Source organism: Ambystoma mexicanum, chromosome 5q (genome assembly GCF_040938575.1).
Source record: "Ambystoma mexicanum isolate Mex_15411 chromosome 5q, UKY_AmexF1_1, whole genome shotgun sequence".
Lineage (NCBI taxonomy): Eukaryota > Metazoa > Chordata > Amphibia > Caudata > Ambystomatidae > Ambystoma > Ambystoma mexicanum.
The window spans coordinates 518629780-518656660 of NC_090933.1; the positions used below are offsets into that span (position 1 = coordinate 518629780).

At 49.4% G+C, this 26881-nt stretch overlaps 1 protein-coding gene across 1 annotated transcript in view; it reads right to left on the reverse strand.

Annotated features, from left to right (window-relative positions):
* LOC138497494 (ethanolaminephosphotransferase 1-like) overlaps positions 1 to 26881 on the reverse strand; it is a 664324-nt gene that overhangs the window by 18120 nt on the left and 619323 nt on the right. Inside the window, exon 9 of the mRNA XM_069621021.1 lies at positions 24344 to 24526. Coding sequence (XP_069477122.1) covers positions 24344 to 24526 — 183 coding nt within the window. The remainder of the gene's footprint in view (positions 1 to 24343; positions 24527 to 26881) is intronic.

The window sequence follows — 26881 nt, forward strand, 5'->3', positions numbered from 1 at the left end:
CCGGTCCAACAAGGGCTGAGCGGGGATGGTGTCAGCTACGTTTCCCACAACCATTGGGCGGGGCATAGGTGGCCCGATTGGTCTTCCACACATGGGGCTCTAGGGGCACCCCGCAAATCCTGGCCACGTCCCCTACTGCGCCCACCACGTCCACCTTTTGGGGGTCGGCCACCTTTGCCTCCCTTACTGCTTGGTCACCTCCCAACCATGGCACTGATGTTGTTGTGCATATGGGAGTTGCAGTAAACAATTGTCCTGGGCAATTGGGGTGAAAGGGGTAGGGTACTAGATGGAATTCGTACCCTAGTGCTCTAGCAAGGCTGGATGTGACCCCTGGGGGAAGATGACGGGTCACACAATGCACAGGCATCCCAAAAACAAAAGTACACGCGCATGCAACCCCTGGTAGACCACGTGCGTGGAAAAATGAACCTGCACTACGATGTGGCACCCAGAAATACAAAAATAAGCGTATGCGTGTTACACGCAGCCTACAATGACCTCTGAAGGGGTAAGCGACACACGGGGGCAACCACAGTTGAACAATATGTGCGCCACTCACTGTTTGCCTTGGAAAAAGAACGTGAAAAAGACGCGTGTGTGCACGTTGGCAACACCCCCGCCAAAAGAAGAAAAGAATGCAGTCTGAGGAAACAGGGAGTACGAACTGGAAACGTTGTGAAGTAATCGCGTGTGAACCGACAAGAAGTAGAAGAATCACCCGCTCGCTCTCCACAAAAAGCACGTACAAGAAAATAGCGTGATACTCGTACCTTTTAAGCCAGCCCACACGTGCAACGTCACTTGCACGGTTACGCGCTAAGGCCCTTTCCTCCAATAGCACGGTGACATGCAGTTTTCTCACATGCTGATTCACAATGCACCCGTGTTGTGGGGAAGGCATGCATGCGTAATGTCACTTACGCGCTAAGGGCCTTTCCTCGGATTTCACGCTGATGTGCACTTTTTTTTCACGTGCCAAATCACTCCATATCAAGCTGGCCACACGAAAACACACGGAAGACCACGCTCCTGCCCAAAAGGCCATTTTCTTGCCCCCAAGAGCCCCGAGCACGCTCCCACCAGCCATCTGGTGCTGCCTGCTGCCCACGTGCCCTGCTATATGGTGCCTGCATGACAGCCATCTGCAGGGGTCCAGTTACTGTGTCCACCCCTGCTGGAACAGAAGACTCCCGACTGGGATTCCATCACTCCACAGCCCAGCCCCAGGACCCAGTTGCCCACCCACGCCTGCCTTGGGGGTCACCATGTCGGGGCAAACACCATCTGAGACCACTGGCGACCCCCAGCCAGAGAGGCAGAGGGCCACCAGCTTCAGTGAGAAGGAAGTTGGTGTCCTGGTGGAGCATGATATGATATGATATGATATGGCATTTGTAACGCGCCTATACACAGGTGTTTCAAGGCGCGACGAGGCAGGGAGGGGAGGAACAAGGGGAGACAGACAACGATCCTACTAGGCCAGGTGTCATTCAGATCGCGCAAGTGCAGGGGTGGGGGAGGGGGAAAGGTGCAAGGGGAAGGGGAGGGGGGGAAGTGCAGTACAAGGTAAGTGGCGTAAAGTAATAAATAAATAGGGCCAGCTGGTGGCAAGTGTAAGGTAAGTGCAGAACAAGTGCTGGAAAAGGGGGGGGGCTGTAGGGATACAGAGACAGTCCCGCAGTGCAGAGGGGTTCTAGGGCATCAGTGCAAGTGGAGAGTGGCTGGGCCCAGGACCGAGGCCGTTAAGAGTGGTCCATTTGCAGAATCAGTGCAGTTTCAGTGAAGAATATTAGCTGTTCAGCAGGGGAGAGGGAGAGATTATGGTGCCCTCTTCGGAACATCACACACCAACAAGGAAGGACGGGAGAGGATCTGGGAGGACGGGAGAGGATCTGGGAGGACGCAGTGGTTACCATCAACGCGGAGGGGGTGGCAACCCGCGACATCAAGCACGTCTGGAAGTGCTGGGAGGACTTCAGGTCCAGGACCCTCTACAAGGCCCGGTGCCTCGCGAAGGCATAGGATGCAGAGGGGTGCTGGGTCAGCATGAGCAATATCCAGATGAGGGTCCTGGAATGCGTAGGACCAGTGCTCCACGCCCAGATCCTTCCAGATCCAGACTTCGGCGTGCGTAGTGAATTCTGTGGCTTTCCAGTGTTAATGCTTTGCTCTCCTAATTTGGTTGCATCCAGACTTTGGCATTTGTAGTGAACTCTGTGGCTTTACAGTGTTAGTGCTTTTTCTCTCCTAGTGTGGGTGCATCCATATTTTGGCATGCATAGTGAATTCTGTGGCTTTACAGTGCTAGTGCTTTTGCTCTCCTAGTGTGGGTGCATCCAGACTTTGGCATGCATAGTGAATTCTGTGGCTTTCCAGGGTTAGTGCTTTGCTCTCCTCGTTTGGTTGCATCCAGACTTTGGCATATGTAGTGAATTATGTGGCTTTCCAGGGTTAGTGTTTTTGCTCTCCTAGAGTCAGTGCATCCAGACTTTGGAATGTGGAGTGAATTCTGTGGCTTTCCAGTGTTAATGCTTTGCTCTCCTAATTTGGTTGCATCCAGACTTTGGCATTTGTAGTGAACTCTGTGGCTTTACAGTGTTAGTGTTTTTTCTCTCCTAGTGTGGTTGCATCCATATTTTGGCATGCATAGTGAATTCTGTGGCTTTACAGTGCTAGTGCTTTTGCTCTCCTAGTGTGGGTGCATCCAGACTTTGGCATGCATAGTGAATTATGTGGCTTTCCAGAGTTAGTGCTTTGCTCTCCTCGTTTGGTTGCATCCAGACTTTGGCATATATAGTGAATTATGTGGCTTTCCAGGGTCAGTGTTTTTGCTCTCCTAGAGTCAGTACATCCAGACTTTGGAATGTGGAGTGAATTATGTGGCTTTCCAGTGTTAGTGCTTTTGCTCCCCTAGTGTGGGTGCCTCCAGACTTTGGCATGCTTAGTGAATTATGTGGCTTTCCAGGGTTAGTGCTTTGCTCTCCTCGTTTGGTCGCATCCAGACTTTGGCATATATACATTCTGTGGCTTTCCAGGGTTTGTGTTTTTGCTCCCCTAGAGTGGGTGCATCCAGACTTCGGCATGCGTAGTGAATTCTGTGGCTTTCCAGTGTTAGCGCTTTTGCTCTCCTAGCTTGGGTGCACCCAGACTTTGGCATGCGTAGTGAATTGTGTGGCTTTTCAATGTTATTGCTTTTGCTGTACTAGAGTGGATGCATCCAGACTTTGGCATGCATAGTGAGTTCGGTGGCATTTCACTGTTAGTGCCTTTGCTCTTCTAGAGTGGATGCATGCAGACTTAGAAATGCATAAGGAATTCTGTGGCATTCAGGTGTTAATGCTTTTGCTCTTCTAGAGTGAGTGCATCCAGACTTTTGCATGCATAGTGAATTCTGTGGCTTTCCAGTGCGAGTGTTTTTGCTCTCATAGTGTGGGTACATCCAGACTTTGGCAATCATAGATTCTGTGGCTTTCCACTGTGTGTGCCCTTGTTCTCCTGAGTGAGTGTGTTTCTATGGCGTATCAGTATGGACTGGTCGGGTGCCACCAGTCCATTGTTTATACTGCCTGTTGCCATGGTGACTCCCGAAATGAGGCTAGGCCTTTTTCCGGCTATGGAGGCAGCCATTTTAACCTAGTTTTCGATCTCTCCTATCTCGGCCCCCGGTGCTCCATATATATATTTCTCATGTTGTCAGGGACTCCTAATCAGGTAGGTGTGTGATAATAACCCTTCCTGTTCCCTATCATCCCACTTAATTCTCTTAACCTCACCTTCTATATGTGCTCTGTTGGCTTGAGTACGTCATCCACAATCACGATCTAGCGTCCCTTCTCCAACGCTATATCATGATCTGTCGACCTTTACACTCATATCCACTGAACAATCTATTTTCAAACATCCAAGGACATATACCATGTGTGCATTGGGTCATCGAGCCTTCACGGGCGCTATCTAATGTTGCAATAGTATCCCTTTGACTTAACAGGTCTGCGTGTACCTGATCATAAGCATATTTTGTTAATATTACACATGCCTCACCGCAATTCTAATTTTGTCATTCAACATTGCCTGAAGGACTTACTATGCTGATCAGAGACGGTTCCAAGCTGCTAATCCCATTGCCATGTATTATCATGGAGACATACGTTCATTCCATATGCCATTTCATTATGGTCCGTTAATGCACTTGAACTGACAGCCCATATTCTCACATTAAATCGAGAGCATTCTGATAAGTACATTATCAGGCCGATTCATGGAATTAATGAGCACCGAAAATCGCAGCGCAAGCATGCAAAAGCGTGTGAATCGTAGTGCAAGTGTGCGAAACCCGCGCACATCTATTCATCGAAGTCCGTGCGCGTTTAAATCCTGGGATGTGCGCTAAAATCGTGCGTGGCGCAAGCGGGCGCACACGTCATCACATGGCGTGCACTATGCGCACAGCGAAAGCGCACATAGCGCAGCGCACAAAACAAAAGTGGGCGCAACACGGGGCGTAACACACGGAATGGGGAACAATGCATGAAAATGTGGGCGTTACGGGGGAAGTACAGGAGGTAAATGCGCGGAACGCCCACACACGCGTCTACAACACGTATTCATGGAATCGAACAGGGGAAACGCGTGCGCCAAAAAAGACGCGCTAATCCGGAAACACGTACGCCAGCAGGAAGCAGGCGTACACGGCCCTGCGCAGCATAAAAGTGCGCGCAAACAACAAACAAGCTCAGACGCTACGATGAATATACCATTCCTCGCAGCAGTGGTCGTGGGACACTGCAGGAGGAGGAGGATAGCCAGGCCCAGAATTTTTACACCCAGGACCAGCCTTTTTGGGATGCCTGATGACTGGGTTTATGGGAGGTACAGGTTCCCACCACACATAATACTTGACCTGGTGAGTGAGTGGGAGGATGACCTCACATCACCTACCCTGTGCTCCCAAGCACTGAGCCCCTTGGAAAAGGTGCTCAATGTACTGCACTTCTTGGCCACTGGTTCATTTCAGCGGACAAGTGCCATAGTGGGGGGGGGTTCACAAGCCATGCAGTCACGCTGCCTACACCAGGTGTTGGCCATCATGACTGCACGCTCTTCAGTCCGCAGGCACATATACATGCCCAGAACACCTGCAGAAAGGCAGGCTGCCGTCCAGGACTTTTACGGGGTGCCACACTTCCCCAAAGTGCTATCTGCCATTGACTGCACCCATGTGGCTCTACGTCCTCCCAGGGCAACTCAGCACATCTATAGAAACCGCAAGCACTGGCATTCCATCAACGTGCAGGTAGTATGTGATGCCAAGGCAATCATCACCTCAGTATATGCCAGCTATCCAGGGTCCACCCATGACAGTTTAATTTTCAGAATGTCACACCTAAACCGGGGCCTAGAAGCTGGGCGGCATGGTGATACATGGCTGCTTGGTGAGTATAAATGTCTCTGCACATGCATGCATGTCAGATACTGAGTAATGTCACAACCCCACTAATGATACCCATCATCACCACCCCAGGGGACAGGGCCTACCCTCTGAGCACCCACATGATGACGCCAATTCGGAACCCCACCAAAAAACCCGAGGTAAGATACAACACAGCCCATATTGCAACCCGGGGCATAGTGGAGCGCACATTCGGAGTGCTCAAGTCACGCTTTCGCTCCCTTGACCACTCTGGTGGGCAGCTGCTATACGCGCCCCCAGTAGTGTGCAGGATCATAGTGGCAGCATGTGTCCTGCACAACGTTGCAACCCGCCGGGGCCTGCCGGTGGCCATGGTGGTGCCCCCACATCCCCAACCACATGCACGGGCGCTGCGCATGGGAGGGGAAAGGGCATGTGGTGAGGCAGCCCGTACGCAGCTGGTGGCTAATTATTTCACCTGAAATCAAACCCCTGTGTAGTGCACACAGCCCTGGCACATACCAGCTGATAATCAATGATGATGACATAAGGGACAGTCAACTGTCACAACCATACCAGCCTGAGATTGGTCACCTGGAAGTGTTACATTGTGTGCATCCCTACTTACTGAAAGACAACCAATGCTGTGTCACAAAAAGACACACATTTATGCTGCATGAATGACTACCCCCTTGCAAAATACAACATGAAAATAGTGTCATGTCACCAAACCCCTCCCCATCCCAGCTACCCAACACACCATGGCATGTCATGCAATGTGAAAGCAACCAAATGAATGCACAACACATGACACAAGTGTCACAAAGTGCACTGTCCCAAATGGAAACAGGCCACAGACAATATGCTCCCAGTAATCAATAACAAACAGCACACATGAACAAATACTTACCAGCAACACAATACAGCAACACAGGATGAAACAGTGGCAAAATATGACAGTACAAAATCAAAGTAGTGCAAGTCTTACAACCTGAATAAGCCAGCACATCGACCCCTTCCAACTGCAGAGTGTTGCTGTCAGGCAAATGTGTCAGTGTACTGCATACAACATGAACTGCATCTGCAAAGGAGACAGCCTTGTGAAGACATGAAGAAGGTACCTGTGAATAAGGAGGAAGACATGGATGCACAAGCACATATCAATACACCATGCAGTGTTCAATACAACAACATTCCCCACTAGGGATGTCCACACAATTTTTACTACAGACTGCCTACACAGCTCATGGGAGCCCAATGTCACTGTGTAAGTCACTGTCACTTGGTCACACACTTTGCAAGCCCATGGAAAGGGGAAGCAGGAGGGGTGTGTGTGTCATGAACCCAAGCATCTAACCCAAACACAGGACAAGCCTGCATGTGCCCAGATGGAACACATAGTGGATGCCCACGGGAGCCACACAAGGCAACACACTGTAAAAAAATAAATACAAAGATCAAAAATGGCCATGTGTGGACTAGGAGGGGGTGGGGCACCCAGGAGGTTCGAGGACAAGGTGCACACCAACACCCACCTGCGTGGATGTTGCAAAAAAAAAAAACCTCCACTGGCTCATGGCCTGCACGGCTACGCCAATATGGGAGAACTGCTGTGGCTCTGTTCACCCTCTGCTGCTACATCAGGATGTGGCGGTGCTATGGGAGGCAGCCCACGCAAGGCCCTGGTATGGTCCTCCATGGTAGCAAGCATGCGGGTGTGGAAGGTCTGGTTCTGGAGGATGATAGTACGGAGATCCCCATGCAGCACCTCATGGGTTGCCTGCATTTCTGCACGCATGGCCTCGCGTGATGCCCGGATCTCCTCACGAGTTGCCTGCAGCTCAGCTGAGAGCGAACGTGTGAGCTGCTCCAACTGCTGTTCTGACCTAAAATTTCGGGAAGTCTCAAGTTCACCCAGAGTCTCCCTGAGGAAATGGAGTTCTAACCTCAGGGCTTCCCTGTGGCCCTGTGACTCTACAGATATGGCTTCACGCAGAATCTCCAGTGCCGCTCGTCGGTCCCTGTTGGACGCCAACATGTCTTCCCTGTGTGATTGGAAAATGGAGTCTGTTGCCTGCTGTTGTTGCTCCATCTGCCTTTCAGGGGGGAGAATGGAAGTGGCCACCCTCTCCATTTCCTGAGCCATCATTTCAACCAATGCTCCCTGGTGTGCTGCTATACTGTAAATGGAGTTTTCCCATACAGTATTGCCTGGTGGCGTACGGCCACCGCGTCGGTGGGCACCACACCTGTTTGGGGCAAGGCGATCTGCACCTTGCTGTGCTGGCACTGCCTGAGGCTGCAGGACTGCATTCCCCCTCTGATCTGCTGGCCCAGGAACAGGATCAGATGTAGTGGAGTGTGACCCTGCATCCGTAACCGCCAAAGGCGGAGTTACCAACACTGACATCCCCATAGAGGGGCCTACCCCCGGTGCAGGTGGGTTGGACAGAACAGCATCCCTGCCAGAAACACTCACCTGCGACAGCACATAAGTCCCACTGTCCGATTCAGCACATGAATCATAGAGGTCTGGGGTGGTGCACCTAGAGACACCCGTGGACAGTATGGTCTTCAGGAGGATAGGGTTTTCACCCACCACCACACCATGTCCTCCACTGGTGCCCGGTCGTGGCTGAGATTCCTCCTGGGTCTGCACCATCTCCTCCACCTCAACAGCATCAAGTGCGTCATCACCTGCAAAAACATGAAAGACAACAAATGGAAACAGGCATGAGCACCATAGCACACACATAGACCTGACAAGACAGAGATCCAGTACATGAACAACACATGTCCCACACGACTATAACCCTGGCATGCATGCACTGTCAATGAGTTGGAAGGGGAGGCAAAAAGCAGACACTGAGGACTCCAAGATGGAAAATCAACACATGTGCTAGCATTGGCATCACAGATTAGCCTGTGAGTGGCATGGACAATCCACATACATGACACATGCCAGCACACAGATGGCACGTAGCATAGCCATGGTACATTTGACAAGTACAGCCATATGTCAGTGAATGAGTACTGTCACCCATCCATGTGAGATGGACATGATGAGATGAAAAATGCAAAATAGTGTGACAAAATACGCATGTGCCACACAGTGCAACACATCCAGTGTGCAATAATTCAGTGATGCAGGCAGATGGATACATGCATGTCACATATGTGGCATTAGGGCAGAAAAATGTGTTGCAAAAATGGGAGGTTTGAAACAATAAGGCTGAATGAACACTGAAAAATCAGAACAATGTTGTTGCAAGATGACAGTTCAAGGGCAACTGCACTAATGTGGCGCTAATTGGCTACTGTGGTCAGAAGGGATACTGTCATACCCAAACCCAAGGCCGGTGAAAGGTTTGGAGGAAGCACATGGGTGACTCATACCACTCAGGAGTACACACCCTCACCTGGCACTCAATCATTACACATCACCCAAGAAACATACACATGGATTACACGCACTTGCATGGGCACTCACCGGACAATGCCTCATAATCTGGTAGGTCTCCCACACCTTAGATCTGTTCGTCTGTGACGAAGGTTCCAGCAACAGACTCATGTTCAGTGAGTTGGTCGTCCTCTGGTGGAGACCCACCGACAGTCACCAGAGTAGAGGCATGATTGGAAGCCAGCTTGTTATTTGCTCTGCTTTAAGGTCATTCCACCGCTTGTAGCAATCATCAGCTGTGCGCCTCACAAATCCAAGGGCACTAATGTGGTCTGCGATGGTCTGCCAGTGGGCCCTACGTTGAGCAGTCGTAGTCTTACAGCCTGCAGTCACCAACATTTCACGGCTATGTGCCGACACATAGGCCACAAGTGCATCAAGTTCGGCATCATTGAAGCTAGGCTTCCTTGACGTGCCGGAGTGTGTATCGTGTCTGGGGTCTCAGCCTGTAGTGCAAGAGCACCCTTCTTCTTCTTCTTGTAAGGTGGTGTGGATTCCGAGTGGCTTACGCCCCTCTGGTCAGTAGGGGCAGAATCTCAGGTGGACTGGGTACTAGAAGCCTGTAAAGGCACAATGACTATAGGTCTTGGTGCAGGCATTGGCTGCAGGGTGATGTCGGCAGGGCCAATGTCGGTGTGATGGACCTGGACCGACACTGTCCCGGCTGGGAGACTCAGAGCTGGGGTGGATTTAGCTGCAGCTGCCCCTGCAGTCTCCCCATCCTGCCTACTTGGGGCAGCAGATGACATTGCTCCATGACAGCGCCACACGTGGATTAGGCTTGCTGACCTGGAAGTCAGCCTGGGAGTCATCTTGTGCCGGTTTAGGTGACAAAATTGGCCGGTCCAACAAGGGCTGAGCGGGGATGGTGTCAGCTACGTTTCCCACAACCATTGGGCGGGGCATAGGTGGCCCGATTGGTCCTCCACACATGCGGCTCTAAGGGCACCCCGCAAATCCTGGCCACGTCCCCTACCGCGCCCACCACGTCCACCTTTTGGGGGTCAGCCACCTTTGCCTCCCTTACTGCTTGGTCACCTCCCAACCATGGCACTGATGTTGTTGTGCATATGGGAGTTGCAGTAAACAATTGTCCTGGGCAATTGGGGTGAAAGGGGTAGGGTACTAGATGGAATTCGTACCCTAGTGCTCTAGCAAGGCTGGATGTGACCCCTGGGGGAAGATGACGGGTCACACAATGCACAGGCATCCCAAAAACAAAAGTACACGTGCATGCAACCCCTGGTAGATCACGTGCGTGGAAAAATGAACCTGCACTACGCTGTGGCACCCAGAAATACAAAAATAAGCGTATGCGTGTTACACGCAGCCTACAATGACCTCTGAAGGGGTAAGCGACACACGGGGGCAACCACAGTTGAAAAATCTGTGCGCCACTCACTGTTTGCCTTGGAAAAAGAACATGAAAAAGACGCGTGTGTGCACGTTGGCAACACCCCCGCCAAAAGAAGAAAAGAATGCAGTCTGAGGAAACAGGGAGTACGAACTGGAAACGTTGTGAAGTAATCGCGTGTGAACCGACAAGAAGTACAAGAATCACCAGCTCGCTCTCCACAAAATGCACGTACAAAAAAATAGCGTGATACTCGTACCTTTTAAGCCAGCCCACACGTGCAACGTCACTTACACGTTTACGCGCTAAGGCCCTTTCCTCCAATAGCACGGTGACATGCAGTTTTCTCACGTGCTGATTCACAATGCACCCGTGTTGTGGGGAAGGCATGCATGCGTAACGTCACTTACGCGCTAAGGGCCTTTCCTCGGATTTCACGCTGATGTGCACTTTTTTTTCACGTGCCAAATCACTCCATATCAAGCTGGCCACACGAAAACACACGGAAGACCACGCTCCTGCCCAAAAGGCCATTTTCTTGCCCCCAAGAGCCCCGAGCACGCTCCCACCAGCCATCTGGTGCTGCCTGCTGCCCACGTGCCCTGCTATATGGTGCCTGCATGACAGCCATCTGCAGGGGTCCAGTTACTGTGTCCACCCCTGCTGGAACAGAAGACTCCCGACTGGGATTCCATCACTTCACAGCCCAGCCCCAGGACCCAGTTGCCCACCCACGCCTGCCTCGGGGGTCACCATGTCGGGGCAAACACCATCTGAGACCACTGGCGACCCCCAGCCAGAGAGGCAGAGGGCCACCAGCTTCAGTGAGAAGGAAGTTGATGTCCTGGTGGAGCATGATATGATATGATATGATATGGCATTTGTAACGCGCCTATACACAGGTGTTTCAAGGCGCGACGAGGCAGGGAGGGGAGGAACAAGGGGAGACAGACAACGATCCTACTAGGCCAGGTGTCATTCAGATCGCGCAAGTGCAGGGGTGGGGGAGGGGGAAAAGTGCAAGGGGAAGGGGAGGGGGGGAAGTGCAGTACAAGGTAAGTGGCGTAAAGTAATAAATAAATAGGGCCAGCTGGTGGCAAGTGCAAGGTAAGTGCAGAACAAGTGCTGGAAAAGGGGGGGGCTGTAGGGATACAGAGACAGTCCCGCAGTGCAGAGGGGTTCCAGGGCATCAGTGCAAGTGGAGAGTGGCTGGGCCCAGGACCGAGGCCGTTAAGAGTGGTCCATTTGCAGAATCAGTGCAGTTTCAGTGAAGAATATTAGCTGTTCAGCAGGGGAGAGGGAGAGATTATGATGCCCTCTTCGGAACATCACACACCAACAAGGAAGGACGGGAGAGGATCTGGGAGGACGGGAGAGGATCTGGGAGGACGCAGTGGTTACCATCAACGCGGAGGGGGTGGCAACCCGCGACATCAAGCACGTCTGGAAGCGCTGGGAGGACTTCAGGACCCTCTACAAGGCCCGGTGCCTCGCGAAGGCATAGGATGCAGAGGGGTGCTGTGTCAGCATGAGCAATATCCAGATGAGGGTCCTGGAATGCGTAGGACCAGTGCTCCACGCCCAGATCCTTCGGAGGCAGACCCGTCTGGAGTTGAGCGGTAAGTGGCCAAGCATTGCTGTGTGAGACAGGGCATGTTGCAGTGTGCTGGTAGTCTGACACTTGTATGTGTGACATTGGCCATGTATGGATGTGTGTGTGCAGGGACATCATGGTCATGCATGTGAGACCAGTAATGTGTGAACCACATGGATGGTGCATGTGTTCCAATGCAACATGGGGAGCTGTATGCGGAATGCACACATGAATGCATGCAAGTCTCTGTTCTTGGACACGGAGGGGGGTGAGGGATGGGTGCTGCTCTCATGTACATGTATGGTGCACATGTGTGTGTGTCTTAGAAGTGTGTGTGTGACTTTGAAACGCCATGGATGTCCGTGATGATGTGTAGATTCACTCATGCAGTGCGGTCACCGTTGTATCCACTGTGTCTATCCACTGTGTCTGTGGTGTACAAGCCATGATGCATGACCCTCCGGTAATGTGTGTGCATGGGATCAGTGTGAGCCATGATGCATGTGAGTTTGAAGGCAACATTTTGGTTAAAAGAGGCCTTTGTACATGGATGCTGATGTTGATTGCAGGCGCCGTGCCTGTTTCTGCATGTGTGTTGCATGCATTCACCCATGTATTGTGGAGGGACAGGATGGAAGTGACATTTGACAGTGCCACTCATGTGTTATTGCTTCCTGTCTAGGGGAATATTGTACTGTACCCTGATGCTTCTGTTCTAGGTCTCCCTCTACGCAGCGTCAAGTGAAGAGTCAGAGACGGCGCTGTGAAGCCAAGCGGCGGGGATGCCTCCACCGGCGGTGACGCAAGGCCCAGCCACCCTCCCAGGAATTGCCATCATCCGGGAGCGAGGGGACTGATGCTGCGTCTGCCACTACGGCTGTAGCGGATGGCCGGGTGAGCCCCCACAGGGGCTTGCAATGGCGGAAGACGGTGTGGAGACATCCATGTTGGTGGTCTCCACAGAGGAGGAGGAGCCCGCTACTGAGCCGCATATGGGGCCTGGTGGGGGTAGTACCACTGGTGCAAGTGGTGCAGTCCAGGGCCAGGAGGCAGCACAGGTCACCATGGAGGGGCCTGTGCATGTCGCTGTCCTTGACCCTGTGACTGCACCACCATGCACCAGCAGGGATGCCCCGTCCCAGTCCTGTGCCACGTCATCTGCCTCTCCACTACCTGAGGACGAGGGAGGGGTCCCATGAATGTATGGGCTCCGTCCTGATTGGTTTCGTGTTGTGCACGCGTGACATTCGTGATGACGTGCGTGCTTCCGGGGTGGAGCACGCACGCCATCACAAAGAGCAGCGTCGCAACGTGGCACTGTTGGGAGGGGCCCTGGTCGGTGGGTTCCTACATGTGTCGCGCACTCTGGCGGACCTCTCCTCTGTGGAGACTATGCGCCAGTCATTCTCCCTGCCGTCTTCCGGCCCAGATTCCACCAGGGCCCCCTGTGGACCTGGCCTGACCAACACAGCCAGCTTGGTGGAGATCCCATCCCTGCCAAAGTCGGAAGTCGGCGGTCAAGCAGGGGTGGACACCACAACAACTGGCGACCAGCTGATGGAGGATGTGCAGGCATCATCGGACAGGGCACATGGACAGCAGCAGCAGCAGCAGCAGGCTCTAGGTGGGAGCAATGATGGCTCGGGGCCATCGACATCAGAGGGGCAGGCATCGGCCAGAGGGCAGGAGGACCCTGGAATGGTTGTGTCTTCCGTGTGGCTGCGGTTGGGCCAGAGTATAGATGCGGAGCGGCGGCGGGCAGAAGAGGCACGGCTCACAATGGTCAGGGCAGAGAACTCCATGTGGAGGGCACTGAGGTGGGCCGAGTGTCTCGAGGCTATTCGCAGGGAGTTGGAGTCCAACATGGTATCGTCCCTGCGAACCCTCAGGGCCATGGAAGAGGACTGCCTCCAGGACATTGAGCAGAAGTTCGATGATGCCCTGGCCCGGGAAATCGGAAAGTGAGCCGTCGGACTAGCCCGCCGCCATTGTATATAGTTTTTAGTGTTAGGTTTCATTTTGGTTTTCCTTTATTTTGGGGTGTTTGGACTTTGCCCCACACATTTATACATAGTTTTTTTATTAGGTCGTTTTTTTCATAGGTTTCTGTTCTTTCGTTGGGCTCATGGACCCTTGACAATTGATTGTACATAGTTGAACAATGGATTTATTGGAACTTTTTCTTTGAATTTCACCATGGATTAATGGATTTTACTTTTTACGTTTCCTTTGGATTTGCTTTGGTGGAGGGAGAGTGTGTACAAATTTTCTTTTGGATTTCTTTGAATTGGTTATACTTTTCATGTACTCATCTTTTGGACATGCTTTTCATTTTATGTTTGCAATTTTTTTATGCTTTCATTTCATTGCTTTATTTTTGTCCAGAATACATTTTGATATTTTACTTCCATGTGTGTAATTCGCTCTTTGAGTTCATGCATGTGAAAATGTGGGTTTACACAATCAATGCCAATCAGTGTGTGTGTGTGTGTGTGTGACGGAGATGTGTTGATGTACATAGTTGACTTTTGGTTAGTGTCTTGAGATAGGCATGTCAGTGTGGGGTGGATTGGGAAATCATTGCGTCTCAAGACTGGGGTGGCGTGCTGTGGTATTTTGGTGGAGATGTGGGCCATGATTGTGCATTTCATGTAGGGGGGACATGATTCGGGCCTGCTGGCAGCTGCCCCTCACTGCTGGGGGGTGGGGGTGCTGGGGGACATGAGTCGGGGCTGAGGCTCACTGCTTCTGGGGGGCATGAGTCGGGGCCTGCTGCCAGGTGGCCCTCACTGCTGGGGGTTTGGGGTGCTGGGGGACATGAGTCGGGGCTTGCTGGCAGCTGCCCCTCACTGCTGGGTGGGTGGGGGTGCTGGGGGACATGAGTCGGGGCCTGAGGCTCACTGCTGGGGGGTGGGGGTGCTGGTGGACATGAGTTGGTGATCACTAGTTCAAGGTGACATGTGGGCTGGCTGGGGGGCATGCCCATGGTGGATGGGCTGCGTGCAGGACATGACCTGGGGTGCTGAGTAGTCCCCTGTGGTGTGGGCTTCCTGCAGGGGCCGTGGAGGGGGTAGAGGGCACACCTGGGAGGACCCACACTGCCAATTCATGTGTGGGGCTCCCCGCGCACCCCACTGGATACACGTACCCTGCTCTGACAGTGAAATCGCGTGTGAAACGGCCCGCAAACCCCTGAAATACACATACCCCACTCGCACAGGGCCAATCGCGTGTGAAACTCCCTGCAAACCCCAGTAATACACGTACCCTGCTCGCACAGGGCCAATTGCGTGTGAACCTTCCTGCGCACTTCCGAAATACACGTACCCCACTCGCACAGGGCCAATGGCGTGTGAAAATTCCTACACACCCCAGTAATACACGTACCCCGCTCACACATGGACAATCGCGTGTGAAACTTCCCGCGCACCCCAGTAATACACGTACCCCGCTCGCACAGGGCCAATCGCGTGCGAAACTTCCCGCGCACCCCTGAAATACACGTACGCTGCTCCCACAGGGCCAATCGCGTGTGAAACTTCCCGCAAACCCCAGTAATACACGCACCCCGCTCGCACAGGGCCAATCGCATGTGAAACTTCCTGCGCACCCCCGAAATACACGTACCCCGCTGGCACAGGGCCAATCGCATGTGGAACTCCCCGCGAACCCCAGTAATACACGTACCCTGCTCTCACAGGGCCAATCCCATGTTATTCTCCCCGCGCAGCGGGGTACATGTATTCGGAGGGGTGCGTGGGGAGTTTTACAGGCGTTTTCGTGGTTGGAGGCCTGTATGCTGGTCCACTGGCCTGTGCGCCATTTACGGGATTTGTGCGCTGTACATGGCGCACAGGGAGGGATTGCGGGCGTAACTGGCGCTGTTGCAGGGTCGCTGCGCCACTCTGTGCCACGGCTGGCAATGGATGTTAAAATCCATGAATTCGCTGTGCGCGGAAATGGATTTTGGCACATGCGGCTGGCGCAGACTGTCGCACGCGCACGCTGTGCACCAGCCGCGTGCTCCTCTTGTGCGCTGAATTCTATGAATTACCCCCTATATTGTTCTCTTCACCTGGCACTCCATACCATTCACATTCTTAGTCCCTACTGTTATTGGTCTTATGACCACAGAATGGTTACCCACCACGTTAGGAGACACTACCGGGGATCTCACCTCCTTATCATTTAATTTCTGACACATCAATCTCCGTGCATACATGACCTCACTGAATTTGGAATTCTTTGAGTCTCTCGGTTTGTAGGCCTGTTCACAGTCTACAATTGATCATTTCGTTCACAGGACACTGCTGTGCTCTCCTTGATGAATTAACAAGGATGCCTTCCAAAACGTCTGTCGCCTCTTCACTGTCATTTAAAACCAACAGATCAATTTTACAGAAAACATGATTAGTCCTGTTCAGTATTCAATAGTTTCGGGGTCAAAGATTCTAATGTGTCTATCCATAATGTCTCTCACTCTGACGCCATCTCTTCTGCAGGTCCCGCCTCTATTATGCATTGCCACCTGTTCAAGAATCACACATTGCAGTTGTGCAACATTGTGTTTTGCTTCCAGAAAATGTAGTGCCACTGATGAGTTTAGGTTTCTAAGTCTGATATTAGACTAGACTAAACTTGTGCTCCATCCAGCATGTCTCCCAATAAGGTAGAGGAGGGATTGACAGGCCTTAGGATGCTTCCCAATTTACAAGGAGAAGCTGGGTGGAAGGAGTGTAGAAATTAGGTGGTAGAGATAGGTGATCAGGGAGAAAGGAGTAGGAACAGTGGAAAGGAGGGTTATGAGGCTAAGCATTTGCACATTTAGGTGAGAAGTAGTAGGCAAAGTTGTTAGCAGGTAGGGATAGACAGTGTGCAGAGAGTCTGTAGGTAGTGAGAGAAAGATAAGGAGAAAGAGTAGCAGCAACACGTGGAGTTAGGGACGCCTTATTAGGAGTAGTTGTATGAGGAGAGAGCTAAAGGAGAAGGAGGTAGGAGTGGTAAAGCAGGGAGGAAGAAGGGTAGGGACAGTGGTGACACGTTATAGGGGCTGGGCCTACGGGAACACAGGAGGAGTGAGAGGTTGTAGTAAAACACAGGTGCTTAGATGAAGAGAATGCAGTGGAAAGGGGAGCCGGGCACCCCTATCCGCTATAGTCACAGTTTGGGAGGGCAAAAGGGAGCAGTTGTAATGCAGAGGGAGTGGTAGTATGGGCAGAGAAGAAACATTAAAGGCTGGACTGTGAACAATCCAACAGATCCCTCACTGAAATCCTGCCTAAAGTCTCTGCCCAGGTGGCCAGGGAAAGGCAGACGCTTCCTGAACCTGACCTTGTGGGTGGTGTACTGCGGGAAGATCACCTGGGAGGCGGCAAGGCCCAGGGTGGTGAGGAGATCCCGTGGGAGGAGACACAGTATTTGTATGAAAGGGAAAACCTTTCAAGTTTACAAAAACAGGTAATGGCTTATTGTCATTATAATTTCCATGAACCACATATACGATCTATGGCTCTGGGCACGAGTAATATAAAATCTCAGCAAGCCTTACCAATAGAAAGGCCCTTTAAGGTATTTCAGGATAAACACCCTCCTAACTCCCAATGGTATAATGCAACGAAATCTAGGAATAGTGCCTTAAGAAAATGGTCTTCCGCTGTAACAACAAATTCTAATGGTTCATTTTTAGATGAATTTGAGGGAAGTAAATCTACCCTAAAAATCAAGCGGTCACTTAAAAGAACTAACTTTGTTGTTGGGGACTACAAGTTCCATAATCCCATGAGTACTGGGACAAGGAAGAGGACTGAAGAGGCATGCTGTAGCAGTAGTCAGTCAATTAAGCCTAACAGCCCACACCTGAAGGAACCTGGGAGCCATTAATGGCCCCCTTGGGTGCACACAATAGGAAGGAGCTGGAACAGTGGCTGGAGTGCGTGCTGTAGTAGCAGAGGCAGAAAGAAGAAGACACTGTGTTGGCAATCCAGGCAGAAGTGGGAGAACCAAAGGGACGCCGAAACCTTGATACTGCAGATTTCACCTGCTTGTTCTGTGAGGGTCTTGTTCCCCCAAACTCTTACTTGCAGAGGCTACGCAGTGGAAGGCATGCGGGAAGGGCTGCCTTTCCCCATGTGAGCCTGATTGTGGAGATTGCCGTGCCAGAAGTGTGTCGGAGACTGAGGCAAGGAGCTGCAGGCTAGCCATGGGTCTCAGGAGCAAGAGTGGAGTTGCCGGACTGGAGACACCTTCAGCGAGGGAAAAGTGTGGGTCTCTGTGAAGCCAGAAGCAGTAAAGGTTGTGCCTGAAGTTGTGCAACCCGCAGAACAAGGATCACAGAAGCTGGTGAGTCAAACCTGGCACTCTGATTCCTTCTGCAAGCACTGCCAGCAACAGTATCCAGTCCTATCTTCACTTGCCTATAAGCAGAAGCAAACTGAAGTTGTTTGGTGAACCTTTTAATAATGGGACAATGAGAAAGTAGCACTCGCGTGTGATCTGTAATAATTATTTTTACTCGTGTGAAGAGCAAACGCTGCAGAAAGTCATTGTTAACTTCATTAAAGATTGTAAAGTATATGAAGAAGTGGTTGTGTGTGCCTAATTTCACTTTTCACTAGAAGAGTGACCTTTGTATCATTATTCACGCAAACATTGAAGGCCTATAAAAGAAGTGAAGCAGATAAATATTGAATCTACAAGTAAAGAGAGAGCAAGCATTGCCCAAGCCAAGAGTATTCCCCTATTAAAACTGAAAGAAGCCTTTCTTAAAGCCAGAAAACAAACAAACCAAGACTGTGAGACTGATAGAAGTTTAACCTTGCCTGAGATACAAGTGTGCAAGCATTACTTGAAGCCAAGAGATGACACCAAGGCTTATGGTTAATTATTTTGAGTAACAGTTGACAGAGAGATTAATACAAAGTTGGGGAAGGGAAACTTGCTGCTAATGAATATTATTTGAAGCTGACACAATCTAAATTGCCTAAGATTTTTAGCAACAGAGAGAAGTGGGTCATACAGGCAGACTTAAGTTGTGGTTGTATCAGACAAACAAGAGAGGCAAAGAGGCTGCCCCTTTTGAAGAGAGATAGTGGAAGAGTGCCTTGCCTCTTTTAAGGTGTTGGTGTGTCTTAACGTAAATCTTGTCAGAACTATAACCTGTCTTGTTTCTCAAGTATTAAAGCTGTGGTAGTAGCGCAGAATACTGAAACTGTGGTGGTATATCTGATTGTCAGTGGATGCAAGACTTCAGTAGAATACTACAAGGCAAAGGAGAATGCCCTCATGTTAACTGTTGGTAGAAGTGAAGTTGTTGAAGTAGAAGCAGCAGCACTGTGACGTCATCCTGACAAATATACCTACTGTGAATCCTAATTTGAACAGAAGAATAATTACTGTTAATCAAGACTTGTGTTTCACTAATATACTAGAAGTTGTATTTCTTTTGAACTGTGTCAAGTATTATTGGATAACTAAAAGTGTTGGAAAAGCATCGTGGCTGGGAATAACATTGATGCTATTCCGAGGAAGTAGGAAATCTTGTCACCAAAAAGAAGAACTTTGCTGTTGTTGGAACTTTGGTTAACAAAACTTTACCTTAACAATGAAAATGAGTTGAGACTTTGCTACCTATGTGGATTTCCTTATTTATTTTGATGAACATTGAAGTTGTCTTGAATCCTGGGGTTACTAAACGGTTATCAAGAAACTGTGAATGCAAGTGTTTATGTTATTTGAATTGCCATATATATTTTCTTTTGTGTATTTGGTGTTTAGTGTGAGGGCCAGACATCCTGTGTTAGAGTGTTTCCCCTTTAGTTTTGTTATGCAGGGAAATCCTCAGCAGAGGCATTTAATATCATTTATGCTTTAATAAAATGGCAACTTTTGAAAAATCATAAAACCGTTGTCTACCTTGCATTGCTGAACCTTCACAGGATGCATGGACTAGAAGTGTGAAACTCACCGGCGGATGGTGCATAGAGAGGAGAGTAGTAGCAGTGAGAGTAGTCGCAGTGGTAGTGTGGGGTGTGAGTAAAAGTCATGTGGGGAAGGGAGAGTAGTAGAGTGTAGAGGGTAGAGTGGTAGGAAAGAGGGTAGTAACATCAGAGGGTGGAGGTAGGTGGTAGGAGAGAGAAGAGCAGATTAGAAAAGCATATAGAGGAGTGAATGTGCGTGGAGTTGGATGGAGGAGGAGAGTACAGGGAGGAGAGAGTAGTCAGGAGATAAAGAGTGCTTGAAGATCGAATGTCGCTCATACACCACCCACTAGTACTAACCATCAATAGTGCAGGGCTAGTTAGGAATGGAGTTAGTGAGCCTGCTTTTAAGGAGAACACCATTAGTATAACTCAGTTGCTAGGCAGTAGGGCTTACCGGTCTGTAGCCCTAACCAGTGGTTAAGGATGACTGGGCTAGGGAAGGAATCCCACAGGAGATGAGAGAGAGAGGGACAGCCCTAGCGCCACTTCACAAACCCCTTTTCCAATCAGTGCCTTCGACTGACTTATCTGCTTGTTTATACTGGATGATCTATGCCCTCAGAAACCTTTTTGTTTTGACTTTCAATAAAACTCTTGAACTTAGGGTGGGACGCTGTGAATTACTAATGCCATCTGTGACAGCAGTTACATTCCTCGGCACCCCACTACCAAAGAACCTGCACAGCTGGGGGCACATTCTAGGAACACATTTTGAAAGAAAATTAGAAAAAGGAAGTGTTCACATTCGGGTCACACCGATTAATCAATGGAAATTGTATGCTCCTCCATCCTACCAGATGCCATGCAGAATCTACCCTGGTATTCCATAGTGGTCTGTAAATGACAATGATTTGCTGAAAAAGATTACTAGTTATCTCCTCCTCGAAGAATATCTGTGAATAAGGAAAGATAAATCTGTAGACATACCCAATAATGTGATTATCAAGGTTTGCATGAATCCACACCTCTTCCTATGCTACTGTGATTGTGACACTGTAGAGCCTGTTCTGGTGAGAGCTATCAGCCATACCCATGACTCTAAAAGCTAAAGAGTGAACTTCGCCATCAAGAGGTGTTTACCTCTTTTGTATCTCTGAAATGTTTATCCAACGCAGGTATGGTAGTTTCAAAACCCTGTAGCCACTGATCCTGGATTGACAATGTGTTTGTCTCTGCAGCTTTATTGCCACAATTACTGGTCCACACAGCTTGGCGGGTTTGGGTCTATTTGACCTAAAACAGTTGGCCTAATCACACTTGATCACATTTATTTGACCTTTTTTTCAGTCTAAAATTTGGGGGAGAACCCCTGCAACCTCTCCCACTTCCCCTCAACCTAATCTATACACTTACGCGCCCCATATATATATTTAATTACATTTGACCATAAAAAGGTCGGAAAAATTTCATCAAATGGTTTGGGTCAAATGTTTTTAGGTCAATTATGCTAATACCAGCTTGGCGATGTCCACAGCAGCCACCAGCTACATAACAAGGAGACTCCTCTCCCTCCTGTGCTGCTGCTCGGACCAGGTTTCTCCTGGGGTTTTCAAATGCTCTCAAGTGATGTCTGACCGTGCCAAGGGAATTTGAATGTGCTACTTAGACTGCTTATACAGCGTTTTAAGACCTTTTGGGGTGATTACTGATATGAATTGGAGCAAGCTCACAGACAATCGTTTTCAGTGCCTTCCTCGGCATGCCCATATCTTAATCCTACCCTTTTAAGATATAGCTTGTTCTATTTAAGCAATATAACCCGAGCGTCGGGGACATTACCCGAAGGCCCCGGGGCATTACCAGAGTCGGTAATGCCCTCAACGTGAGGGTTATATTGCTGTTAGTACCCCGGCCCGCAAAGATTGCGTGACCAGGGCATTGAAAACTTTTTTTTTTGTCCCGAAACGCTGCAGTGTTTCGGGAGAAAAAAAAGAAAATGGCTGCCGCCATGGAAAGGGAAAACGGAGTCCGTTTTCGGTTTCCATGGCGGCCATCGGGAGCAGACGCGCTGGGAACACGATTGTTCCCAGCGCGTCTGCTCCCGAAAAAAGGATCAAAAAGAAGGTAAGTGGGGTTGGGAGGGCGGGAGTGGGATGGGGGAGGAGAAAAAAAAACGTACCTGCTTCCCCGGCGAGGGACGAGGGAAGCCTCCAGCCATGTGGAGGCACGGAGAGGGGGTGGCCCCGCTCCGAGTCTCCACACGGCTGGAGGCTTCACTCGTCCCCCTGCCGGCGACGCAGGAACAAGAAGGTAGCCCTCATTGGCTGAGGGGCTGCCACGCCCCCGCCGGGAACAATGGCCGTGGAATCCCGGCTGAGAGATTCCCGGCCGGGTAACGACCCGGCGAGAGCCAATCAGAATGCATGTTGCATTCTCCTTGGCTCTTGCCGGGTACTAATATACCTTAATTTCCTCACAAGTGTGGATGGTTTGTGAAGAATACAGAAATTAAACATTGAGCATTGAGGTATTCCCCTCTGTAGTGGTCCCAGTTTAATAAAATTGCACTGGCACCCCATGGGAGAAACTGGTCCTTTAAGAGCAATCTTCAGTGGTGTTCTACCTGACCATGACCCCCAATACTTGTGGGGAGGGGCAGGAAGGAGGGAGATGGGATTGGCAACATAATGGCACATCATCCGTACAAGTCTGCAGGATGTTCTGCCCTTAAATAACTCTGCATGCTCCAGCACTCAGGCATCATCGTCTCCCCACCTGACCACCAGCAATGGTTCAATCTATGCTGCTGCCTTGGGTAGGTCTCCCATCACTTGGAAGACTAGAGAATGGTAGAAGTGTCTGAGTAGGATGCCATGTAAGTATCTGAGGTGGTCGATATATAATGGCTTCGGGGAGCAGCCGGCATTCATTCTATTATGCCCAGCAACTCATTGCAAGAGTGTTGTGCATGGCAAAATGATAGCCTTCTGCTTTCTGGGACAGGGAACATAGAATCTCTCATTGGTGGTGCTGTTTAGTGTGAAGGCCTGCAGCCAGTAGGGGAAGAAAGGGGGCATGATCCAGAGCAAAGCATGACTTTCTCTTTGGCTGTTCTTATGCATTACATGTACAGTGCTGGATCACATTGATCTCTGCTCTTTGCTTCCTTCCTCTGGTAGCATGGGTCCAGTGAGAAGGGCCGAGGTGAGGGGCAAGGTGGTAGTCAAGTTTCCAACATCAGTACATTTTTATTTTATCTGTTTGTGTATGAGAGCGCTGTGTCAATATGAGTGCATGTGTGTGAGCAAATGTCTTTATGTGTGTGTTTGTTTGTGTATATGCATGGACTGCATCTCTACTGCACTGTGAGGTGATGGGTGAAGGTTTATGTGCTGTTGCTGGAGCCAGACAGGCCAATGCAGGGGGGAGGGGGGTGGAGCCGGTTGAATGTTCTGCATTAGTAAAGTGACCATCTTGGGAAAAGGCAACTTGAGTAAGTACTCAAAGGGTCAAATACTAGCATTACTGAGCGAAGCCATCACTAAAGTGTGCATTTCAGGTAGCAATACTGGACGTATTGACACTACCGATATAAGTGTGTTCTAAAAGGGGCAAATACTGGTGTTATTAGGAAAAGCCAATAAGAGTCTATTCTTACAGTGGCAAATATTGGCATTATTGGACAGAGAAAATAAAATACAAGTGTCTTTTTAAAGTGGCAAACACTGCCATGATTTTTCCCAGCTTCATGAGTGTGTTATCACAGTGGCAAATATTGAATTAAATGTCAAACCCAACAAGAGTGTTCTTGCAATTACATACTGAAAAATACTGGCACAGGCAGCATGAACATATATTCGTACAGTGGCAATACTAGCAATACTGGGCACAGCCAACATGAGTGTGCTCCTACAGAGGCAATGCTGGCATATACTCTGGGCACAGGCATCCTGAAAATGTGTTGGAAAATGTTTGTGTACTATTGATCACCTGACATCAACTCATCAACTGAATTTATTCATGGATTACTCTACAAAAGCAATTGTAAAGTGTATGGCTTTTGACCCAATCTTTCACAAAAAGTGTGCAATAAATTGCACCATTTTTAACCCATTGTTTTGAAATACTTCTCAGGGGAGAACTCGCAAATGCCCCGTGGGGGTTTCAGTTCTCGAATGGTTGCAAGTCCTGGCAAATATTTCTGTCCCTCCAGTGAAAAGATGTGCGAGTTGCCACTGGCATTTATGGGGATTTCATTTATGGCTCCTTTTTTCAGATTCAATTCAAGCTGAATCTGTTTAACACGAGCATCTGGTAGTTTCTTCTCTCTTTACATTGTCCTGGCAGCTTCCAAAGAATCTCAGCCCAAATTGAGGCTAGTCACATTTTGACGGGAGCGCATGAAAAAGGCATCCTGGATTACTTAGCTTTCATTTAATGCCCCTGGCTTCGATGCGGACCAATACGTTTGCATTGGATTCGGCCACCATGACGTAGCTGTGTAGCTAGCTTGCGTTAAGTGGTTGCCAATGCTTGTTCAACTTGTCAATACTGTCTCCTGCCTGTTCAAGGCATGACCCAAATTATGGAACAAAAATCTTACCACACAAACTCCGTAATGAACATGGGCAATGGTGATGAAGGCGACAAAGGTGGAAAGCGTAAACTCCTCCGCTTTGCCGAGACATCCCGTGACAGCCGCACACACCACCGACGCCAGTGGAAGCAAAAGCCAATGCAAGGCATCCGATCTGGTGTTAGTCATTTGGCAAATGATCAACCGGCACTGTTAAAAAAAATACAGGATCAGTAAAATCAGCAGGTAAGGATTGTGTTTGATGGAATTTACATAATTTCATATTCAACACGATCTTCCTTTCTGCTTCCTAGAGAGTGAAACAGCAGCCGAGTGACTCAGAGAGCTCTTATCCTTCATTTGACTGATGTTTACAAGAAAGTTATGGTAATTGAAAACATTCATCTGTGTTATGAAGACAAGATTTTGACACACACATTTATGAGTTTAGCAAACCATTAAAATAAAGAACCATTTGTTATGGCCTTCCAGGCCTTCAGACATGCGTGAAAGAATGGTTCTAAAACTAACCTGCCGGTTCTTCTTCATCAGAGCTGTACATTTCATGTGGAAGAGTGAATACTATCTAGTCGAGTCTAATGCATTGCCTGTACTGCACAGGGAGGCACAGCCTGCCACTCGCAAGATGTTGCGGACTATGATTCCCATGATCCCTTATAAAGCTGCAAAGGCTGAAGGGATTTGTAGTCCAAAACATCTGCAAAGCCAAAGGTTGCAGAACCGTGCTCTACTGCATGGCTTTTTCGCAACCTCAAAAGAAGTAAGCCTTTACTTCAGCTTCAACCACTGCTGTTCAAAAGTCAGTGTATACTCAAATAGCAGACAACAATATTTTAGGTACAGAGTCATAGAAACATTCAGTCCAGAAGGAATTTCTAGGAGGATAAACAGATGCACTAGCAAGTGGAATGTGAAGGAACATCAAAGGCCCTTTTTGGACCCACAAAAGTGAAATAATTATTTGTTTCACATAAGGCACCATTAAAAAGGTTCTTTTGGTCCTTGCAAAATGAGAAGGCATGTGGCCCTCATCTGATTCCGAGGACACTAGACTGTGACTGTGACCCTCCTGAATGTCCCCCCCCCTATGTGGTGGGGTGAGAAGTGTGGTGATCTACCTTCAGCAAAAATGGTCTTTCTTCCATCCAGCCCAAAGTGGTACAGCATTATCCATCTCATGGGTGCAGAAGTCAAACATTTTTGAGAAGCCCTGATCATGCCGGGCTGTAACAGGGTTAAAGCATTTTATCTATAATAGAAGAGCAACTTAGACTTGGCCTGTCCACGCTGGAGCGAGTTTTTGTTCTCGGATGACTCGCCGCCCATATGCCGCGAGGAAAAATATGCTGCAGTGTGCAGCTTTGTTTGTCTTCTCGTTGGCCATTATTCCAGTGGGCCGGGCCATAGTTCTGGGATAAGGTGAGCGAAAGAAGGATGAGCAATCATCTTGTGTGACTGCTCGAGGAACTGTATGACTTCAACATGATGAGTGTTTATTTTGGCCGAAAGAGACAACTGACCAGGAAGATTAAATCCTATTTAGGGGTCAAGCATGGGTGTCTCCTGGCACTACTACTCCTCAGTCTGTAAACCAATGACTTGCACTTTTTCCAAGACACCAAGCGTTATTCCTTTGGTGGGTGATGACCCGTTAACTATCTAAATGTAATGTATAGTGACAAAACCTGTGTCATTTTGGCAGCCTCTGGGGGCATGGTTCTGGAAGAGAAAGAAGAGGGGAGAAGGTTTTGTGGAGAAGAGGGCGTGGCAAGTGGGTGACCTAAGTTTTTGATGGGTGCAGGCTGGAAGTACCCAAGCTCTGTGCGCCAGTATGCATGTAGGTGATTTGTGGCCCGATGCCAATTACCTACGAACTTTGGATTACCGAGAGTGCCACTCATTTGGAACAAGGTTGCTATGTGGTAACGGATTGAAGCTTTGCAGGGGCTTGCACCGAGTGCGCTCCTAAAGTACACAGAACATTCCATCCCGTTAGCTATGACGTAATCTACTGGATGAGAGACTATCCGAAAATAAGAATTGATAGAGAAACACAATCGGACTGTGTGGGAGCCAAGAAATAAGGTGTACATCTAAAAGATAGCCAGAGCATTGTAGAAACCAAAGGCCTATTGCTGTTAGGGCCTGACACCAGGGGGGACTGGCAACATTGAGCCTGGGGGGTAAGTGTAATTTTCTGGCCCATAGTGCAGTGGCCCAAGCTCACAATGAATCACACCCAACTTCCAGAACAAGTAAGTTCAATACCAACCTCTCCCCCCCAACAAGTATATATAGGAGACATTATTGACATTATCTTCCTTTTATGCAACGTGTCTTTTAGTTAGGATTGTTCTTTCTTAGAGACCCGGACCCCAGGAAACTCTGCCACATACCAAACATGGTAAATGGAGTTCACCAGCGTAATGTAATTGGTGAAATGGGAGCGCTGGAATTGGGGCTCATGTTTCATCATGTCCCAGTTTGCAATATGACAACAGGCGACCTCTGCTCTCATCCCATCCAATCCCTTCTTTAGTTTTA